Source organism: Mchenga conophoros, linkage group LG22, assembly GCF_057382185.1.
Source record: "Mchenga conophoros isolate Kocher_MC1m ecotype Shallow Benthic linkage group LG22, M_conophoros_male_GT1.1, whole genome shotgun sequence".
NCBI lineage: Eukaryota > Metazoa > Chordata > Actinopteri > Cichliformes > Cichlidae > Mchenga > Mchenga conophoros.
This window is the reverse complement of record NC_140546.1, coordinates 8,882,825-8,902,276: the sequence shown is the minus strand read 5'-3', so window position 1 is coordinate 8,902,276 and position 19,452 is coordinate 8,882,825. Positions and strand designations below refer to the sequence as shown.

The following is a 19,452-nucleotide window of genomic DNA, read 5'->3' as shown; positions in this document are numbered from 1 at the left end:
CCCTTTGGTTAGTTTTTAGATGAGGAATATACAAACACGTTCATCAACAGTTTGACTGAAGTTTTCTCACGTCTGCTTTGATTACTTCCTCAGACTCCCGCTGGCAAACGGCTAATCAGACCGCGGCTCAGAGGCAGACTGAGCTCGAGACGTGCGCTGATAGGCTGGGCAGCTTTGCCTCAGCGGCCAATCAGTTGGGTCCTTGGCTGAGGGAGAAGGAGCTGATGATGAGCGTTCTTGGACCCCTGAGCATCGACCCCAACATGCTCAACACACAGAAACAGCAAGCACAGGTATGCTCACCTTATAAAGCCGGAAGTGCTGTTGGCCATGTGGTCCTATGTGCAAATTTCTCTTCATCTTCTGGTTCGCTGATTTAATAGGTTGAAGTTTGCCCGTGGTGAACGGTGATAGACAGATCACCTGCCAAGTATTTTTGAAAGTGCCAGCTCTTTTCGCAACAGTTTACACGGACAAGTTCCCAGATGGTTCTGTCTAACAAACCATCTGCTGTGTCAGGTTACAAGTACGTGGCAGAAAATGTAAAAAGAATTAAAGCTCTGAGTAGGTGAAACAGTGATGTTCAATGAAAATCCAGCACAAGAAAAAGTGGGGGGGTTTCTGCAGGCTTTCAATTCTTAGACAGATTGTATGTTTTTGATATCGACAGGTTACTTCATTGAATTTGTAATGATGCCTTTGATCTTTCCTCTTTCCTTCAGTTCATGCTGCGGGAGTTTGAGACCCGGCGGCCACAGTTTGACCAGCTGACTCAGTCAGCTGAGGGCATCCTCTCCCAGACCGGTGACTCTGCTCAGGACCCCAAGGACCTGGCAGAGGTGCGTTCTGAACTGGGCTCCATCTCCCAGCAGTGGGAGGACCTAACAAGCAAATTGACACAGAGGTCGAACCACATCGATCAGGCCCAAGGAACCAGCGAACGGTACCAGGTAAGACTGAGACAAGTCGAGAGGTTTCAGCAGAATCTTGAGTCACATTCCTCATGTGGTGGTAAACATTTCTAATCTCCCATTCAGGCCTTGCTCCGAGATCTTTCCTCCAGTCTGTCTGCTCTGAGTGAGAGGTTGGATGCTCAGGCCTCACTGAGCGCTCAACCCGAGGCACTGAAACGCCGCCTGCAGGAAACCGGAGAGATCCGATCTGTGCTGGAGAGAAGGCGGACCGAGCTTGCCGAGGCGGAGAAGCTCTGTCAGGAGCTGAGCGCCATCGTGGCTGAACCCTACCTGAAAGAAGAGCTGAGCAAACGACTGGAGGGTGTCAGCGGGCCGCTCAAGAGTTTGGAGGAGCGTGCAGGTATGTGGAGTTTATGTGGCACATTGAATGATTATCATTACTATTTTACAATTTTTATTATTATTATGATTGATAATTGTTGATACAAAAACCTGCTACTAACTAACTCACTGATAAATACATCAGAACCTTCTGAAGTCCTTTTTGTCATTTTTATTAATGTACTTGTTTGGTGTTTGTTTCTAATTCCTCTTGCTCTGCTTTTCTTTCCTTTAGCTGACGGTCTGTCTCAGCTCCAGGCTGCCCTGTCGTCCACCCAGCAGTTCCAGCAGATGTTTGAGGAGTTGCGCTCCTGGCTTGACAAGCAGACAGATCCTAGAGAATCATCAACCGTCGCCCTGCCCTGTCAGCCGGAGGCCATTCGCTCCCTGCTGGCAGAGACAGATGAGCTCCAGCGTGGGATTGCCAGTCAGCGAGGCTCCTACGAGCTGATCCAGGCTGAGGGAGCGTCGCTCCTCGCCACTCTACCAGTAGACGAGCGCTCAGCCCTGCAGGCCCGTCTGACCTCCTTGAGACAGGACTGGGAGGGCCTGAACCACAGGATCTCAGACAGGGAGGCAAGACTGAAAAACACTCTGAACAAAGCAGAAACTTACCAGCAGCACAAGGCTGAGCTGGTACCGTGGTTAGCAGACTGCGAAGGGAAAGAAAAAGAGTTACAACCATCACTTGACTCGTCTGCCCTGGATGAAGCCTCGCAGAAAGCACGAAATCTGTCCCTGGACATCGAGAGACGACAACCTCTACTTGAAGCCTTTAATGCTGCATCTGATCAGCTGCTGGAGCAGTGCTGCATCGGGGAGGAAGAGGTATGGACTGAAATATGGAGACTGATAAATCCATTCATCTGATTGGCGATGCAAGATTAAAATGTATGAAAAAATCTAAAGTTCAGTAAATGATAAACACATGTTTTTTTGTAGGTACGTGATGAGAAGGCTCAGCTGAACCGGAGGGTAGATGGACTGGGCGAAAGCCTCCACAATCGCACCGCCCAGCTGGAGGAGCTGGCCAGCCGTCTGAAGGAGTTTGAAGAAGGTAGACAGGCAGTGGAGAGGAGACTGGAGGCTGCCAAGCACCAAATCGAAGTGCAGGAGGCTCTAGGACCTCAGGTACTGAAAAGCATTGATCATTAACCTTCACACTTACGTTATTGCCAGCAGTGACCACATCGCCTTCTTTCACATTCAGGCATGCAGTGCCAAAAGCCTGGAGAGGTTGAGAAGTCAGCAGGAGAGTCTGAGATCCTTGCAGCCTCAGGTGGTCTACCTGAGAGACCTGGCTCAGGGGCTGGTGCAGGATGCACCCCAGACACCAGGAGGCAGCACAGAGGGAACACGGAGACTCCAGGAGCAGGCCAAAGATGCAGAGAAAGAGTATGAAGATGTTACTGACAAGGTGGGGAGCAGGGTCATTGTAATTAAAAAGGGAGGGGGTTTGTTAAAGTTTCTTTAATGTACTCGGGCATCAGATACATCTGTGTTTATCAAAAAGGGTGAACTTCCTATTCCCTGATTACCTGTACGTGGCCTGGAATTGTCTAAAATATACTTGATGCACATATTAAAGTGCCAAATCTGCCACCCGGGAACATGCTTTGGTAAAACAGCAGGATGTGACAAAGGGGCAGTGATGAAAGGAGCCATAAAAGTTGATGAAACCCAACCAGCAATTTTTGCAATCTGGACTGAAGACATGTTTTACCACCGGACGAACGATTTATTCCAAGGGTCATTGTGTGAGAGGGTGTCTGATCTAGTGAGTGTGCCAGTGAACTGAGGGAGAGCAGAACAGCTATAGCTGTCAGAGTTTGGCTGTTAATGTTATAGTAGTGATGCTGTGTATGGTCGGTGTGGACGTTCAGCACTTTGTCACAGTTTGAAATGTAAACCAGAGCGTTCAGAATTCAGCGCCCATAACGTTTCATCTTATTTCTGCAATCCAGCTTCCATATATTCCATTTAAGGTCACAACTACCACACAACTTCTCACTGTATACAGTATCGAAGCCATCAGGCTACGCTGGGATCCTCTAAGATGTTTTATTTACCTTTTTTAAAACAAGACAAACTATCGATCTGATGACATTGCTGCCGAGGAAACAGTTCTGCGGTGCTTTGCGCAATGATGCTTCTACTGTCCCTTCCTTGCACCTACACAGACGAAATCTATTTATACTCGCTGCTGTGTTGCATCATTTTCTGGTTTGGTCACACGTTGTTCTCTAGCCTTGAGCTGTTGCTTTGGACAGAAAATATTACCACACAGGCTTCTCTCTGTCTGATTAATTTGTGGTTTGAACAAGCAGTCTTCTGTTCTAAGCTGATATCATTACTGGGTCTCTATTCTTATTAAATTTCTGGTTCTTGTTTGTTGCTTTTGTTGCTTTTTAAAAAAAAAAGAAAATATTTCCAAAAAAGTAGTCACTGCACTGAAAAGCAAAAAGTCGTCATGCTCTTTCTGCCCTTTCATTTGTGATGTTTTCTGGTTTGACGCTTCAGAGAAAAGAGATTTCATGTCAGAGTAAAACGTGGGGAGATGGTCTTTCAGTTGTAAGGCAGATGCTGCTGTATTTTTAAATCTCTTTAACGTGTGTTGTTAAATTAATGCATTTTAAGGTCAAGTACAATCATAGTTAAATACTTGTTATCCTCCTCCATCAGATCGAGCAGTGCTGCTCCTCCCTGGAGTCACGGCTGCAGGGCGTCGGCGAGGTCCAGGCTCACGTGCGGGACGTCTTCTCACGTCTCGCCGACCTTGATGATGAACTGGACTCCTTCAGTCCCGTTGGACGCGACGCGGACTCCTTGGCCTCTCAGGCCGACGCCCTGAAGGGCTTCCTCTCCCGTCTGGCCAACCTCAGGACTGAGCTGGAGGGCCACGCGTCAGAGTGTACCACCATGCTGCGGCGCGAAGGCTCCTCTCCCGACCTCCTCGCACTCAGGAGGGAGACGGAGGCTTTGAGCCGCCAGGCCGGCAAGGTGAGTGAAGAGGACGCTGATGTGATGGAGGTTATCCTGACTCGTGGCGGCTTTGGTAAATGTTAGTAACATCCTTGATTTGTGTTTTCTGCTCTCTAGTTGAGTGAACGCGGCCAGGCCAGGTTGGACCAAATCGAGGATGCTGCGGACCGTGTTCGTGATTTCTACAGGCTGGTGGCTGAGCTGCAAGGCCTGCTGGGAAGAGCAGAAGAGAATCTGAATGCGCAGGGCCTGGTTGGCACAGAGGTGGAGATGATTAAGCAGCAGCTGCAGGAGTTCAAGGTAGGACTCACTGGTTATTAACGTGGATATGTGCAGTCTGTGTGTGTGACTGTGAAAGCAGCAAGTTTGCAGCCACTGAATTCGTTGTCACTGAATGTTTTGAGGTTTTTCAACAAGGAATCAGATTTGCAGTAGTTTGTACCAAATCTTCTTTTTTCCTTGTTACATTCAGCTCGATTGTGTGATTTCCACTGTTCATTGTTATGACTACAGTATATGTATGATTCTGAGAAGACAAGAGTTTATCATCGGCTCAGGCGGGTATTGTGTCTGCTCGTCGACGACATGCAAGAATCTAAAATAGCTCTGGGTGAACGGGTTGTTCGTGTTTGTGTGTCTCCCTTCTCATGATGCCATTGAAATGAAATTGCACAGATACACAGCGACTCTTCAGCGTAACATGAGCTTTGATTTAGAGCTGCGTGTGTGTGAGTGAGTTATGAATAGTGACATTCAATATGTGTCTCTGAGGGGGTCTGTATCTGTGCTCTTCCTCTTGCTCATCTCTCTAGAGACCATGAGGTACATGGGTGGGGGTGAGTGTGTGTGGGGGGGACTCCTGTTGTGCATCAGGACTCGGACACGGTGATTAGCTGAGTCACATGTCTCTTTGAAACGCCTGACACGCTGCTGAATCACGCAGCTCCTGTTCTTTTAAGGATAGTTGTGGTTCTGTCAACATTTCCAGCCAATATGTGAACGCACTCTCCCTCCCTCAAATACTTATGACGCCCCTCCCTCCTCGTGATGTTCAAGCCCCGCCCAGCTAGCGTTTTTACCTCGTTAGCCTCGTCACTGTGGTGATGGAAAATGATCTAAATTTGATGCCGAGGCAAAACGAGTCTATTTTTTCCTTTTCTTGTGGTTGAGACGAGCTCGGGTTCTGTAAACACAAGGAATGGCTGCACTGTCTTTGTTTGTGCTGCTCCTTTTTACCTCGAGGATTTGAGGCGTTTGAGGACACGTTTCCCAGCGTGAGTCTTTGGTGGTAGTCTGGGCGTTACATAAACTTTCTAAACCATATAAATACAGCTTGCACTACACAGAGAGTGCGGTTTTAAGCTTATAACATACAACATTAGATACTGAGAGGCTGCTAGCCACCACAGAACCACCCAGCTTCAGACTTCAATCAAACCAAGATTTGATCAAATATTTTGAATCCTGTGTTGCAAATTTACAGTTTACGGGTTTAACAATTACTAAGAGGCTGGAGCTGAAAGATTGGAAAAGAAAAATAAAGCAAATGACACATTTGCTGAGTAGAAATTAAATTGCCTGTAAAATTACTGGAAGGACTCCTGAAGACGTGACCTCTGTAAGAAGTTTATTTTGTCCTGTTAACAGCCCATAACCCAAAGTTTCTGGATTTACAACGACACAAACACAGCACATTCTTTTCAAGTTGCTTCACAACTTCAATCGACAGCTGACTTATTGTGGCAGAAGACTGAACTGCAGGAAAATAAATACTGGAGTAAGAAATGTGATAATTCTGAGCCAGTGGATCCAAATTTAGGATCTGACTGTTTACACACCGCATGTTTACAGTGAGGTATTAACCTAAATAATGAAATCCTTAATCCTGTATGTACTGTAATACTGTAAGTTGTCATTAAGACATAACTGTTTACAGCTCGTTCTGCATTTAAAGAAAAAAATCCCGCTGGGAGAAACTCCTGGCACCTCCAGTGTTCGGTTCACAGGCCTAGGCTAGTCTTTCAGTCTGACTTCTCTCGTTAACGAGTACATTTTCTTGACATGATGTAATATCCTGTCCACTTTAGACAACTATGTGAGAGCTCAGGAGTAGTATGCAATGAGTCCCACGCATAGTCAGTGCATTTTCTGCCATCTGCAGCTTGTGGCGCTCCAGGAAGGTCCTGCTTTTTCAGGATGATCGATGACTCGCATAATATGGGCGCTAATCATTTTTTTGCACACGACAAATTTAGTCTGAGTCGTCCTCGTCCCCTTGAGAGCGATCATCTCCGCTGTTGTCGAGATGCGTGGGTGGATCAAAGAAGAGTTTTTACTCATTCCATGTGACTCTTTGTTCCTGTTTCTCTTCATCCTCAACTTTTTAAACCTCTGCACCTTTCTTGTTTTCTTCCATCCTAATTTGATTATTCGGATATATTGAAACATCTTAATTTCCGGTGCGCCTCCTTCTTGGCCTACTAACCTTTCTTTGTGTGCGTTTCTGGGTTTTTCTCTCTTCTTCCCCCTCACCGGGCTCTTAATGAGAGCGAGCCGAGGGAATGTGTAGCAGAGAACAAACAAATAGAGGAGATAAAGAGCTGCTGAAAGAAGAAGGGAAGGATGAGAGGAGAGATCCAGATAAATAGGCTACACTTGAAAAACGGAGCCACATCAAAGAGTGTGAAGCTCCGTCAAATATTTTGCACTTGAATTAATCATGTTAGCGAGCAGATCTGCAGGTGTACTAATGCGCCATATGACTGGGAGTAATTAGGTCAAAGCAATATTTCAGTGTTTACAAGGTTTAAAGAGGCAACTGATATTATTTTTTATCAAATAAAGCATGTTTCATATTAATAATAAGCAGCTTTTCCAGCATATTTTCATTTTGATGCAGAAAAGAAATCGCTTAACAAGATTTTAGCCCTTAAATGAGTTTACACAAGCACGCATCATACGCATGGTGACAAGAAAAAATGTTTCTTAATTAAATACAGTGAAGGTATTATCTAATGTTCAATTTATTTGTGGATTACGCTCACACGCTATTTTTCCCTGGTTAGTAAATCTGGCCCTCGGGATCTTCCCTATAATGTCTATACAGATTTCATTGTTCTCAGATGATGAAGCAAAGCTGCAGCATCGCTCAAGCTCAATCTCCGATCAAATAAAGAAACATACATACAGCTACATAACTTGACACACGACAATAAAATGCCCATACCGCCTTAAAAAGCCACGAGCATGGCTGTAGACCTGATAAATGGTCTACTCTATTTGCTACAGTGTGAAATTGCAGCATTTCAGCTGTAGTGAAACAGACGCAATCAAAATATAAGTCAAATATTCCATCGCGTGTCTGTATGTGTTATTTAAGAGGTAAATAGCTTGTGTTGTTTTTCAGTGATGAAGACCTTTCCTCTATTAAAGCTGTGAACTGTGAGCCGAGGTGCAGACAGACTGCAAAAATATCACGGGCAGAATGTATAATAGCTACTGTCTGCAGGGTATGTAGAGCATGGAGAAATGGTCTGTCACTCTATCTGGGGGCAGGGGGGGTATTTATAGGAGGGCACCGAAGAGAGGATAGCAGGGGGGATATTGTGAAGAATCGAGAAAAAGACAAACTATCGGGCAGGATTACAGATACACAGGGAAAGATGAGGAATTTTGTGATAGACGGTTTACGTTGCTGTGGTCTTCTGTCTGACCCCGTTTTGACTTTTTTCATTTTTTTTCTTGGTAGCTGAAGAATATCTTGTCCTGTGTCTTCTAATAGTCTTGAGATGAGAAAATGTCTTTCGTCCACTTTTGTGAACCAGCCCTCCTGGTTTTGTTTTTTTCCCCTCCACCTCTCTCTCTGTTTCACTCTCTCTGTAACCGATCCAGGCTCATTTCAAACCTAAACATGTCTGTCTGGCTCTAAAACAGACCGGGCCACCCCTCTCCCCTCTCTTCAGCCCCCTTCCCCTCCCCCAACAGACCCCTTTTCCAATCCAGAGAGATGATGTCATGCCAATGCTTAAAAAGACCAGTGGGCTCAAGATGAGGTGTGTGTGTGTGTGTGTGTGTGTGTGTGTGTGTGTGTGTGTGTGTGTGTGTGTGTGTGTGTGTGTGTGTGTGTGTGTGTGTGTGTGTGTGTGTGTGGAGGCTAGCCGTGGGATGATGGGGTCATGGGAGTGGGTGGTGATGTTGTCAGATTATTGTTTAAAGTTCCCAATGGTGATCTCACAGAGGCTTACTGAGTCAATGAGGGTGCGAGAGAGCAGTCTCCTTCTGCTCTTTGTCTCTTTATTAGCATTCCTGTTACACTGCGATTTATTCAAGACACTCCGAGCCTCGGAAACATCATTTTGTTCTTAGATAAACATCTAAAAGTTTGGCTGTGAGAAACTGAAAGTGAGCAGATGTCACTGACTGAAAAATGTGATGTTTAATGTAAAAGTTTTTTGGCAGGGGTTGAAAATCCAAGAAACCGCCACCTCGATGTCACCCACGGGTTTGTGAAGCCTCATTTTGAATCTCGATTTTAGCATTTTGACCTTCACTGTGTTGTTATTTCAAACCAAGAAGTGCTAATGTGTGAGCTAGGTTATCAAGCTCCATCACTAGACTGTATGGGTACACATGCACATATACCTGTTAATTAGTGCTAAGTAACATCTAAATTAAACTAGTATTTAACTATAACCAGGGCACAAACTTCTTGAACAGACTGTTCAGTTCATTAAAACCATGAATTGGGCTGAGAGGTTGAGTTTAGTAACGGAGTTAACAGAGAAAGCAGACACGCCCCTAATGAGGAAGTCTTAATAATATTTAGGCAGGTGAGTGTTAAGAAATCCCATGCAGAGTTGTCATGATGGAAAAAAGTAGCTTTAAAGACCAAATCTTTTTTAATAATGAGACTATGCATTTTAACGAGTCGGCCTCAAGTGGCCACTAGAAGAACTGCAGCTTTACTACTTTGTTTTGCTCATTTTTAACCCCGAAAGCTTGTTTATATCTCTCAAATCAAGAAGCCAGTAGCAGCTTTGTTCGGGTAAGCAGAGCTAAAAAGTAACATCAGTGTACTAACATACTGATGTTTACCATTTTTACTGTCTCAGTATTCTTAAAATAGCTAATCAGAACGAGACATTAGTTTTCTCATGAAACACATTATTGGACTTTGATCTGATTATCGTGCCAGATGAAAAAAGGGAGGCTAACAAAAGTTAATGCAGTTCATTTATCAGTGGGTGCATAAATGTTTGCTCTTTGTCCAAGTCTATTCAAAAGGTTCCAGTAAATCATAAAACGTTTCAGTCTGGTCTATGTGTTCGTTCTCAAACCCTTGTTGCATTGGCACTGATTTAATAATATGCCTTTAGGAGAACATGTACGATGTAATGAGCCGGCAGTGCTGCTGCCTGCCTGGCTCTCTGTTCCCAGCAAGAGTTTTGCCATTTATCATGTACATGTTTATACTTGGCCATCCTGTTTTCACATATGCGCTACCGTGGAATCTGTGTTTGTATTTAGGGTTGCTCTGTGGCCTGATGAGAGGTGTGTATGCACTGCGCATCAGAGGATGCTTCTAATTCCAGTCTTTTTCGGGTTGCAACCGGAATCTCAGCTGTCTGCTCACCCCACCCTCACACACAAGTACGCACACACGCACATCAGGGTGTGGCTTCAACATCTCTCTGCATGCCCCTGGCTCCCCTCGTCCCTAAGCAGCTGACATAGTCTCTGGGTGGGATGAGAAGGCGCGCACACATATTCACACTGGTGATTTAGCAGAGGGGCGTTAGGAGGCTCTAAACCCATAACTGCAGATGGACATTCCTGGGAAGGGCTGGTTAGTCTGGGTGACATCGGCACAGCAGGCATCTGTGTGTCCTTGTGTGCACACGTTTTTGTTAAAATCCCAGTTCTAAATCATGCCTGCGCACCTCCTCTGTCTTCACCCCTTCCATATCCTCCTCCCTCGCACCTTTTTCCTCCTCTCCGCTGTGTCAGCCTCCTTCGTCTCTCCTCTCCACCTCGCCATGCACTAGTTTTCAGTCCTCCAAGAATCTGCAAGCCTGTGACTCACTGTCCTTCCCCGCACCGACTGTGTCAGCAGCTATTTAATGATGGGTGTAGAAGTCGAGCCAAACTGGGCCAGTAGCTCACTGGTCGTCATTTGGCCCGCTGTGAAGCTGGAACATGGCCTATTTTCACCTATAAGGTTGTTTGCGCATTTAGTCCTTTATCCTTCGGTAAGCAGCAGTAAGGTGGATGCAGATATTGAACCTTTCAGCGCCCCAAATGTTGTGCTGTTTTCCAGTTAGTCATACATTCCTAGATAAAACTTCTTGGGAAGATTTTTTTGACTTTCACATATTTATGATTGTGTAATTTCTTTGTAATTTAACCAGCTAACCATGACTCTTGAGAGAAAAGCAAAATTCTTTTGCACTACAAGAACAGTGGTAACATTACTAATACACTCACAAACACACAGAGTCAGCGTACAAATGTAAAGGTGTAATATAAAAACTTATTATTAATGTTAAAGCTAAAAAAAAAACCTGAAACATCAAAACAAGTCCTGATCAAAAGCAGGAGCAGTGAAGTCACCTTCAGTGGATTCAGTAAAAACCGTTTAGGTGATTAATTGCACTTAATCTGACAAATAGAAAACATATGATACTGAAAGAGTGAATCCAGTCGATGCTCCCAGCCTTATATTTTTGAAGTTCGGCTTGTCTAATGGAACTGAAAAGTTTGTGTGCTGTCAGTAGAGTTCAGTGTGTCAGAACCCAGTAACCCTCCCATGACTCCCCGCCTAATCCAAGTCATACATCATCTGGACGGCAACTCTGTTTACTGGCTCTCTGAATTTTCCTGGACTACTTTCTGTCTCTCTGATCTCTTTCTGTCTGCATATTCGTGTCTAATGCGAGTGTGTGAGTCTGTGTGTAAGCCAAAGACAGATTCAGTGTGTGTCTGAGGTCATGACTCTTATTTTTACTGCTGCATTTTCTTTTTGTCCCTCTGAGAGGCCGATTGGATCAAAGTAATATAATTTATCTTATCCTAAAACCTGAGCCTTTCGGCTGGACCTTTTTATAACACACACATTTACACAGATGTTTCACTTCAGTATACATCTGAAAACGACTGAGAAGTGAGCAACTGTTTTGTCTGTGATCAAAATGTGTCCGGGATGGTGTGAGTTAACGCATATATACGTGTGTGTGTGTGTGTGTGTCTTGGCCTCCCTCCTCTCAGGTCCTATATTGTTTCAGCTGTTGTGAATTAGAAAGGTATGCCACAGCTCAGCCCGGTCTTCTCGCTCTCGCTTTTTTCCTCGCTCTTTCTCTCAGTTCAGAGAAATTCGACAATACTGACATAAATATTTTCACAAAACTTGTCCAACAGGACCCGATAAGATGGAACTCGATATCATTCTTCTCTCTCCAAATACTGGGCATAATAAAATAAACATAATAAAACTGAATAATGCTGCAGGTCAAGCCAAGATAGACTTCCTTGACACTTGAAAATGTTTAGAAAAGAATTAGTGTAACATTTATTCTTATGACCTCTGCACCAAATATCGAGGCATTAAAGCTAACAGTGTAATATAATATTTGCTAAACTTTATAGACACGTTTCAGACCAACGTATACAGCCTTTCAAACAACTTGTCTTTTTTTTTTTTACAAAAGGTCTTGCTCATACCAGCAAACCATTTTCTTCATGCGTTACAGCAGCGCTGCCAAAAATAAAAGAAACAAACTGTCGTTTTGAGTCAGATTGTGAGTTTTGATGTAAAACACAGCAGATCTGTGCAGCTTTTACTTGTTTTTCTAGGCAAACCCAGAAGTTGGTGCCATGCTGGCTTCCTAGACAAAAAGCTTTCATTTTTGTGTTATCACAGTAAATAAGATCTGTGTGTGGTGTGGGAAAAGTTATTGGTGCTTACCGGCTTTTTCCAGCAATGCGATCTTTACAAACTGATGCAGCTTTGATGATTTTTGAAGTTATGCAAAAGCAAAATGCACAAACTCTATGGTCTCATTTAGCCACTAGTACAACAAAGACATTCTCAGGGACACAGAAAAGCTTCTAAATTCACAAGTTAAGCATTTGCTTTCTTTGTAACCTTTCACTGTTTTATGCTGAATAAAAAGAATAAAAGCTGTATCATTTCTGAACCTTGGGTTAACTGTACCGTATTTTCTGCACTATAAGGCGCACTTAAAATCCTTTAATTTTCTCAAAAATCTACCCTGTGTATGTACGAATTCTTATTGTGTTTACTGACCTCTAACCAATTTTATGTGGTACACGGCGTCATATCCATAGCACAACTTTGGTAAGCTATGAAGCCGCACTGCTTGATGGATTGTCGGAGCATTACGGCTACCGTAGTCAGGAGCATTACGGCTACCGTAGTCAGGAGCCTCGTGGAGTAATCTGGGTCCAAAACTCCGTCCTCTTCAGGTCCCAAAGTCAAACGAACACTGCGGCATGACTGAGAGTTAAAAACTGTCTAAATTCTTTCATCTTTAATAAAATGATCAGCATTGCTGCTTTACCAGGTGTAACAATTAAGTTTAACATCCAGGCATCCATGAAAACAGAATTTATTAAATTCAGCGGAGTTAGAAGTTAGCAGGAAGTTAGCTCGCTAGTTTCCACCTAAACGTGATATAGCATGTTCTGACTGAGATTTCTGAAAAATTCAAACGTACTGCTCTGCTATCACTTCCAACATAAATGAAGACAGAAAAGTAAACAGCAGTGACGTTTGTGGGGTTACTGAAGTTGGACTAGCTGGTATATAATGATGCGCTACATGATCGCTAGCAAAACAGCTATGTTAGCATAACATTAGCACAGTGAACCCTAACAAGTATCAAATATAATTCTTGCTGTTTCGTGATGTAGTCAACCGTAAAGCTTGTAATGGTGGTTGTTTACCTTGTGCTTATTGCGACTGTCATCCGCCTTATGATGGCATATAATAAACAATAAATAAATGCCATGGCTGAGAGCAAACACACTGAATGAGAGATTTTTGGGCCAGGAGGGTGGTGTAAGATCCCAGTGAGTGCGAGTCAGGTGTGTGAACGTGGATGTGTGGGAGGAGGAAGAGGCTCGAATAAAAACAGCAGAGGAGGCATGCCAGAAAGAAAAAGGGGGATGACCTCTGGATTTGACTCCTTGGCAGGCTGCCTCACAGGTGCTGTGTGTGGGTGAGAGAGAGAAACATGAGGTCACTGAAAACGGAGGATCAGCCTATTTTTACACACTAAAACTGATCAAATGGTGTAATCCACCTCAGAGAGCTGACCTCCAAAGTGTTTATAATGTGGAAAGTCCTTCCTGCATTAATCGCACATGGACGTTAAACTCCATCTGTAACATAGACTGCTGGCTGCCAGCTGAATGAAAACACACTGCAGGGTTTGGCTGGGGAGAGTGTGAAGTTCTTGTTTTCCTAAAAGAGTGTGTGTGTGTTTGTGTTTATGCATGTGTGTGTGTTCACATGCAGGCTAATTTACCGTTAAATTGAAATGCACACAAGCAGCTGCCTACCTGCAACACACACAAAGCAAATCGGCCCCGAAAATCTGCAAAGTTTCAAACTACCATTATGACCATCATTGGTGTGTTTATGTGATTGGCAGGTGCTTTTATTGAACATGTTGTGCGCGATGGTGGATGTGCGTGCCTGTTTTTACTCAGAGGTGTTCGTGGTGTTTTTGTATGTGGGTCCTTGTCCTCTTTGTGTGTCTCTCTCTCTCAGACTGAGGAAGCTTGAGAACAATAAATGCTTTCACATGCACACAGGCAGGTGAAACGCTCTGCTAGTTAATATAAAACTACCCCTGAGAGTTGGAAAAAGGGAGGGTGATGGAGATGGCAGTTACTTTTTTTTTCCTGCTACCAGGTTACTACAGAGGGGGAGGGAGCTTGAAAAGCAAGATGTTGACGAGGAAAATGACATTAAATGGCAGCGGTTTGAAGAGACGGATTATAGATTTACTTTGGCTCGTGGAGGAGGAGGGAGAGGGGGGAAAAAAGTATATTTTCCTGTCGACAGGTGTTCCCCCAAGAGCAAATAAACGACCCAGAAAAGTCAATAATACATACTTTATGCCCTCCACCTGTGTTTGTGTTAATGTCACTTAGCCACACTAAGTGGTTTCAAGCCTCTAGGTGCAGACAAAGGCAGTGTGAGCCTTTAACTCGGAAAGCAGGCCATTTAGTGCACACTGCACCTCGGTAAAGTTTGCACCACAGGATCGGCCCCGGGGAAAATTAAAGCCCTAATCCTTACGCTCTTTTACTCCTCTCCGCCTCTAAACAGCCTCGCTACTGCTCATCCCATCAACTGTGTGACTGTTAAACTAGCTGAGACGACTGAGGAATGAGTGGAAATCATAGTAAAGCAGGGCAGCGCAAGTGGATCCGCAGAGGACTTGACTAATCAAATTTAATCTTTAGCCAATCCAGGGGGGCACGGGTGGAGGCACAGACAATGCGGCCTGTCAGTAGTCAATGAGGTAAAGAGGGGGTAGGGTTAATTTAAATGAATAAATTAAACTAGCCTAATCTAATAATCAGCCCCTCATCGTCCTTTTTGGCTCCTCCACTCTTCATTTTTTGTTTTTACTTTTTCCCCTCAGTGCCTGTCCTTCCTCCTCTCCTGGTAGCTGGCCCACATCTGCGAATGCTTGGCTTTAAACCTTGTTGTGGTCTGTGTAGAGGGGATTGTCAGTTAGCCGTGGGTCACGCGAGATTTTGCGAGCGCTGCATGCATGCGCGCGCGTGTGGGTGTGTGTAGCGAACTCTGTGACAAACCCCTTTTGTTTCTATGAAGACGTTTGCCTTGGACGCGGCAATGACAGCTGCAGGGCAACTGACAGAGAGGGGGTGGGTATTTGGAGGGAGGGCAGTTAAAAAGAAAGAGTGGAGTATTTAGCATATTTGACATGCAAGCCACGGGTTGATCTGTGCAACAGTTGAGAATGAGGGAGCTGTGAGGCGTTGCAAAGCAGTGGAGTAAGCTAGAGAGAAAGAAAGTAGGCTTTCCTCGATTCAGATCAGCTGCCAGGCTGCTTTAAACAAACAGTTGTGTTGAAAAAGGAAGACGAACCAGAGAATGAGGAGGAGGACGAGAACCACCACAACTGGCACTGAGCAGCCTGTAACTTTGGATGAGGAGAAGAAAAACAAAGTGGCTTAAAGTTCTCTACCTTTGGCATGTTGCCATGTTAGCTGGTATCCCCCTTCTGACTGAGTGGGTTGCTGCTCGGTGGTTTATTGCGGCCACCTGAAGAAGCTCCCTCCTCCTCCTCTCCTGTTTTTTTTTGTGCACAGCCCCTTTTCCTCTTGGCCCCTTGGTGTCTCCCTCTGACACACTCTCACACTCTCTCTCACACACACACACACACACACACACACACACACACACACACACACACACACACACACTCCTCTGCCGTGTTGGGTTTCAGTGAAGGCGCAGACGGGGAATGCACAAGTGGAGCCTGTGAATATCACAGACTTTTGTGTGTCTGTGTCTTCTCCATATTTATTTTTTACACGAGCAGCTCTTTTCCCTCTTTTTTTCTTGCTACCATCACTTGGACTGGACACCGAGAGAACTTGTGACTCAACTGAAACGTGGGAAAACTCTTTGACAACAGGGGCAGTAATGGAGTGAATAAAAACAGGCTGGACTTCCTCGTCTGCCTTCAGCCTGGACTATTGCTTTAGAGAAAAAAGAGAGCGACGGCTCATTGCTGATAAGCCTCATTCTCTGCCGTCGGCTAACAGTCCCACCCCCTCCTCTCCCTACCTCCATTCCTCCCTCCTCTCTTTCTTTTTCTTTGACTCTGTATCATTTCCCTCTGTGTGGACAGTGTTTTTGTCCTCATAGGAGGAGGGAGGAGGTTTACCCTTCGGAGAATTAAGAGTGGATTACAAAGCTGTGATGAATGCAGCCGTGAATGTAGCCTGCTCACATCGCTAGCCCCCTTCTCTCTCTTTTTTTCTCTCTCCCACAGTACCAAATCTGGCTACAGTGGCAGCCAGACAGTGTTAGTGAGATACTGTATTATAGTGCCTGCATGAAGCAAACTCTCAGCTGGGTTATCATATAGTTGGTTTTTTAATTCATACTTCCCCCCCCCCCCCTTTATTTATTTTAAAACGGTTTTAATAGCATCCCTTTATCTAATCTGCTAATTTTATTTGGTAATCCTCTTCTGCACAGCCCTCTCTGGCTCCACGCTCCCTCTTAGCACACTGCCTCCTTTTCTCTCGCTACTTAACTCCCTAACACCTCTCTCTCTCTCTTTCTCTCCCTCTCTCTCTGCCTCTGTCGCATGTGTGGTTTTTTTTTTTTTTTCTTTGAGGGAGAGGAAACCAGCATGATTGGAGCACTTCCTGTGTTTTAAAACCAGTGCAGGAAACAGAACAAACGGAGCTGAATTCAAACACAAACAGTGAGAGTAGCGAGGGAGGCAGCCAGCGAGAGAGAGAGCGAGGGTGAGGTGAGGCGGGGGAGCAGCAAGAGAGCGAGAGTGAGAGGAAAAGAGGGAGATTTTTTTAGCAGCTGCAAACCATTTCAGCTCTGTAGTGGCCTGAGAACAGAGGCTGTGAGAGAAAGGAAAGGGAGAGGAAAGCTTGCGGAGCCCACACGTTTCAAAGGCAGAGAGGAGGAACTGCGTGGCACTTTGTTTCATTCTCACCACGGAGTCGAGACAGGAGAAAGAAGGCTGCGGAGAGAGAGCGAAAGGGAAGGGAGCGTATCCTGGGATTGTCTGCTGTAGAGAGGGGGAAGACCCTGCCTGCAAAGCAGAGCTCGGACTGGAGCTGGGAGGGCTGTCTGGGACTTTGCCCTCTGGATACAGTCCCACGACTCACCGCTCTGCCCTTCTCGCCTGCCTTCCTGCTTGCCTGGCTGGTCCAGGATCCAACCCCCAGCCCCCCTCCTTTCTCCTCTCTACCCCCAGATGCCCTCTTTCACTCCAGCCTCACCCCTCCAGGAGCATGCCTGCTTTCGATCCACGGTACCAGCTCTCCCCTGGAGCTGCAGATGATCCGAGGATAAGAGAGAAAGACAGCAGGATAAAAGAAAGGAGTTGAAGCATGGATGAGGATTTCTTCTGATTTCTCTTTGTTCGGGATACATTTTCATTAAATACGGGATAGTTGTATGGATTACGGAGTGGATTTTCTTTCACTAAAGACTGAATGACTGATAATCATACTGATGAGACGTTTTGGAAAAAATTCAGGGTTTTTCCTGCAGGCATAAACACTGACTCTTTGTGATGAAAGTGGAGGACAGAAAAAGACTGCCTGAACAGTGACTAGACCACAAAGTGGCATTGACTTGGTAAAGGAATTTCTATTTTCATGCATTTTCTTCTGCACCATTTTTTTTTTTGCCTTAAAAATCCTTTAAAAGATACAAACTTTTTCTCTTCTTTCCTGGATTTTATCTGTATTTTCCCTGCAAGAAATATTTTTGAAAATAAGAAGATAATAGTGAAACGTGTTCTTGGAGTTAGTACTTTGCTGTTCCTTGCACCCCACGCAGCCTTTCTTTTATATAACTGAGAGTGGGTTTTCTCACCTTAAAAGGAGACTTTTACACTTCCATGCCTGCCTCTCAGAGGCTGCTGAAGTTGTCCAAGCTCTAGCCTTTTCCTGTTGTGCCACAGAGAAAAGAGGAGGCCAGAAAGGAAGGAAGGAGGCTAGAAGCTTGCAGGGGAGTCGAACCGGAGTCGAGGAATGAGTTGTTGTGCCTATACTTGAATATGAAGGAGAGGGGATTGCTTTGCCTTTCAGACAGCAAAACAAAGGGATGTTATCTGCATGGTGCTTGCCTCACCTTGGACTACTCAGAGGGGGAAATGACGACCGTTTCTTTCCCTTCCTCCCCGTGCTCATCCCTCTACCGTTTTTTCATTCCTAACAGTCTTTGAAATAAACAGAGCTGCTGATTAATATGGTGCCGAGGGGGTGGGCTGTCTCTCTCACTCCCCCGCTGATGCCACACAGCATCTCAGAAAGACACAGGAAGTGCTCAGCTGTTGAAGTGACATAGAAAGAACATAAGACTGCATAGTCGACATGACGCTGTGGATGGAAAATTTAATTTTCTTTTTGTTTTTCCAAATGTGAAGGATTGCAGCCACATGGACTGTCTATTTCTGTGGATCATTACACCAGGGACAATTAAAGGAACAGGACATCTTTTCCCACAAAGATTCCTTTTTAATTTACCTTTTTTCTCGGTTAATTTCTTTAAGTGTTGTGCCATACCTGCATCTTAACTCTCAGCACAATGGGGAAGCCCCTGAGCCGTCCAGACTGTCTGAGGCAGAACCCTCGCTGCCTTGGAAAAGGTGATGAGGACGAGGCGTACATAGAGGACTGTTACGTCCCCCAGCGATCAATTTATGATACCATGCGCATCAATGAGCAGATTGACCAAGGGACCAAACTGTGTCAACCTTCCAGGAGTACGTTGGGTTCAGGTGGGGAGGTGAGAGGAGAGGGAAGCACGCTATCCAGCAATGGCACTATTGCAGCTGATTTAGGTGGTGTTTTCGTCTCCAGGAGTGCAGACAATGCCGGAGGTGTGAGGAAACTGGATGAGAGGGTGATCTTTGATGCCTTAAAGCTAACTGGTGATGCTCAGATTATGTCACCTCCTGTTAGTATCGTAGGTTCAGGCTTGCCTATTGCTCCAACCTCATCAGCAGTTGGTGGGGTGGCTGCAGTGGCTAAGAGACGTCATCAGGGAAGCGATAAGAAAGACAATCCAAACCGGCGATCTTGGAAAGCCTTTATGCCCCCGAGTTATCCTGAGTTTGCAGAAAGACTTGAGATGTCCTCTGCTGAGGGGGCAGAGAAACGTTTGTCTGGGGCAGGGATTCCCATCTCTCCTCTACAACCTGTTCCTTCTCACCTCCCTCCATCTACCCCTACGTCCTCCATGCCTTCCTTGCCACCTTACACACCCTCTCCATTATCGTCTGCGCCCCACACTCCTCCTGTCCCCACCTCACCGTCGCTGACACCCACACTCAGCCCTTTGCCTCCTCTTCAACATCCTCTCAGCAGGCAAAAGCAGGTTCATCCTGCTTTTCAGAAGCAACAGAGGGAGGCC

The 19,452-nt window shown here is 45.2% G+C and overlaps 1 protein-coding gene across 10 annotated transcripts in view; it reads left to right on the top strand.

Moving 5' to 3' along the window:
• The window catches only part of macf1a (microtubule actin crosslinking factor 1a), a 231,165-nt gene that overhangs the window by 166,739 nt on the left and 44,974 nt on the right, over positions 1 to 19,452 (top strand). For all 10 annotated transcript variants that reach the window (XM_085263536.1, XM_085263533.1, XM_085263535.1 and 7 more), the window contains 8 exons: positions 94 to 293; positions 723 to 950; positions 1,038 to 1,314; positions 1,531 to 2,123; positions 2,238 to 2,426; positions 2,506 to 2,712; positions 3,978 to 4,295; positions 4,395 to 4,577. In XM_085263536.1, coding sequence (XP_085119662.1) covers positions 94 to 293; positions 723 to 950; positions 1,038 to 1,314; positions 1,531 to 2,123; positions 2,238 to 2,426; positions 2,506 to 2,712; positions 3,978 to 4,295; positions 4,395 to 4,577 — 2,195 coding nt within the window. The remainder of the gene's footprint in view (positions 1 to 93; positions 294 to 722; positions 951 to 1,037; positions 1,315 to 1,530; positions 2,124 to 2,237; positions 2,427 to 2,505; positions 2,713 to 3,977; positions 4,296 to 4,394; positions 4,578 to 19,452) is intronic.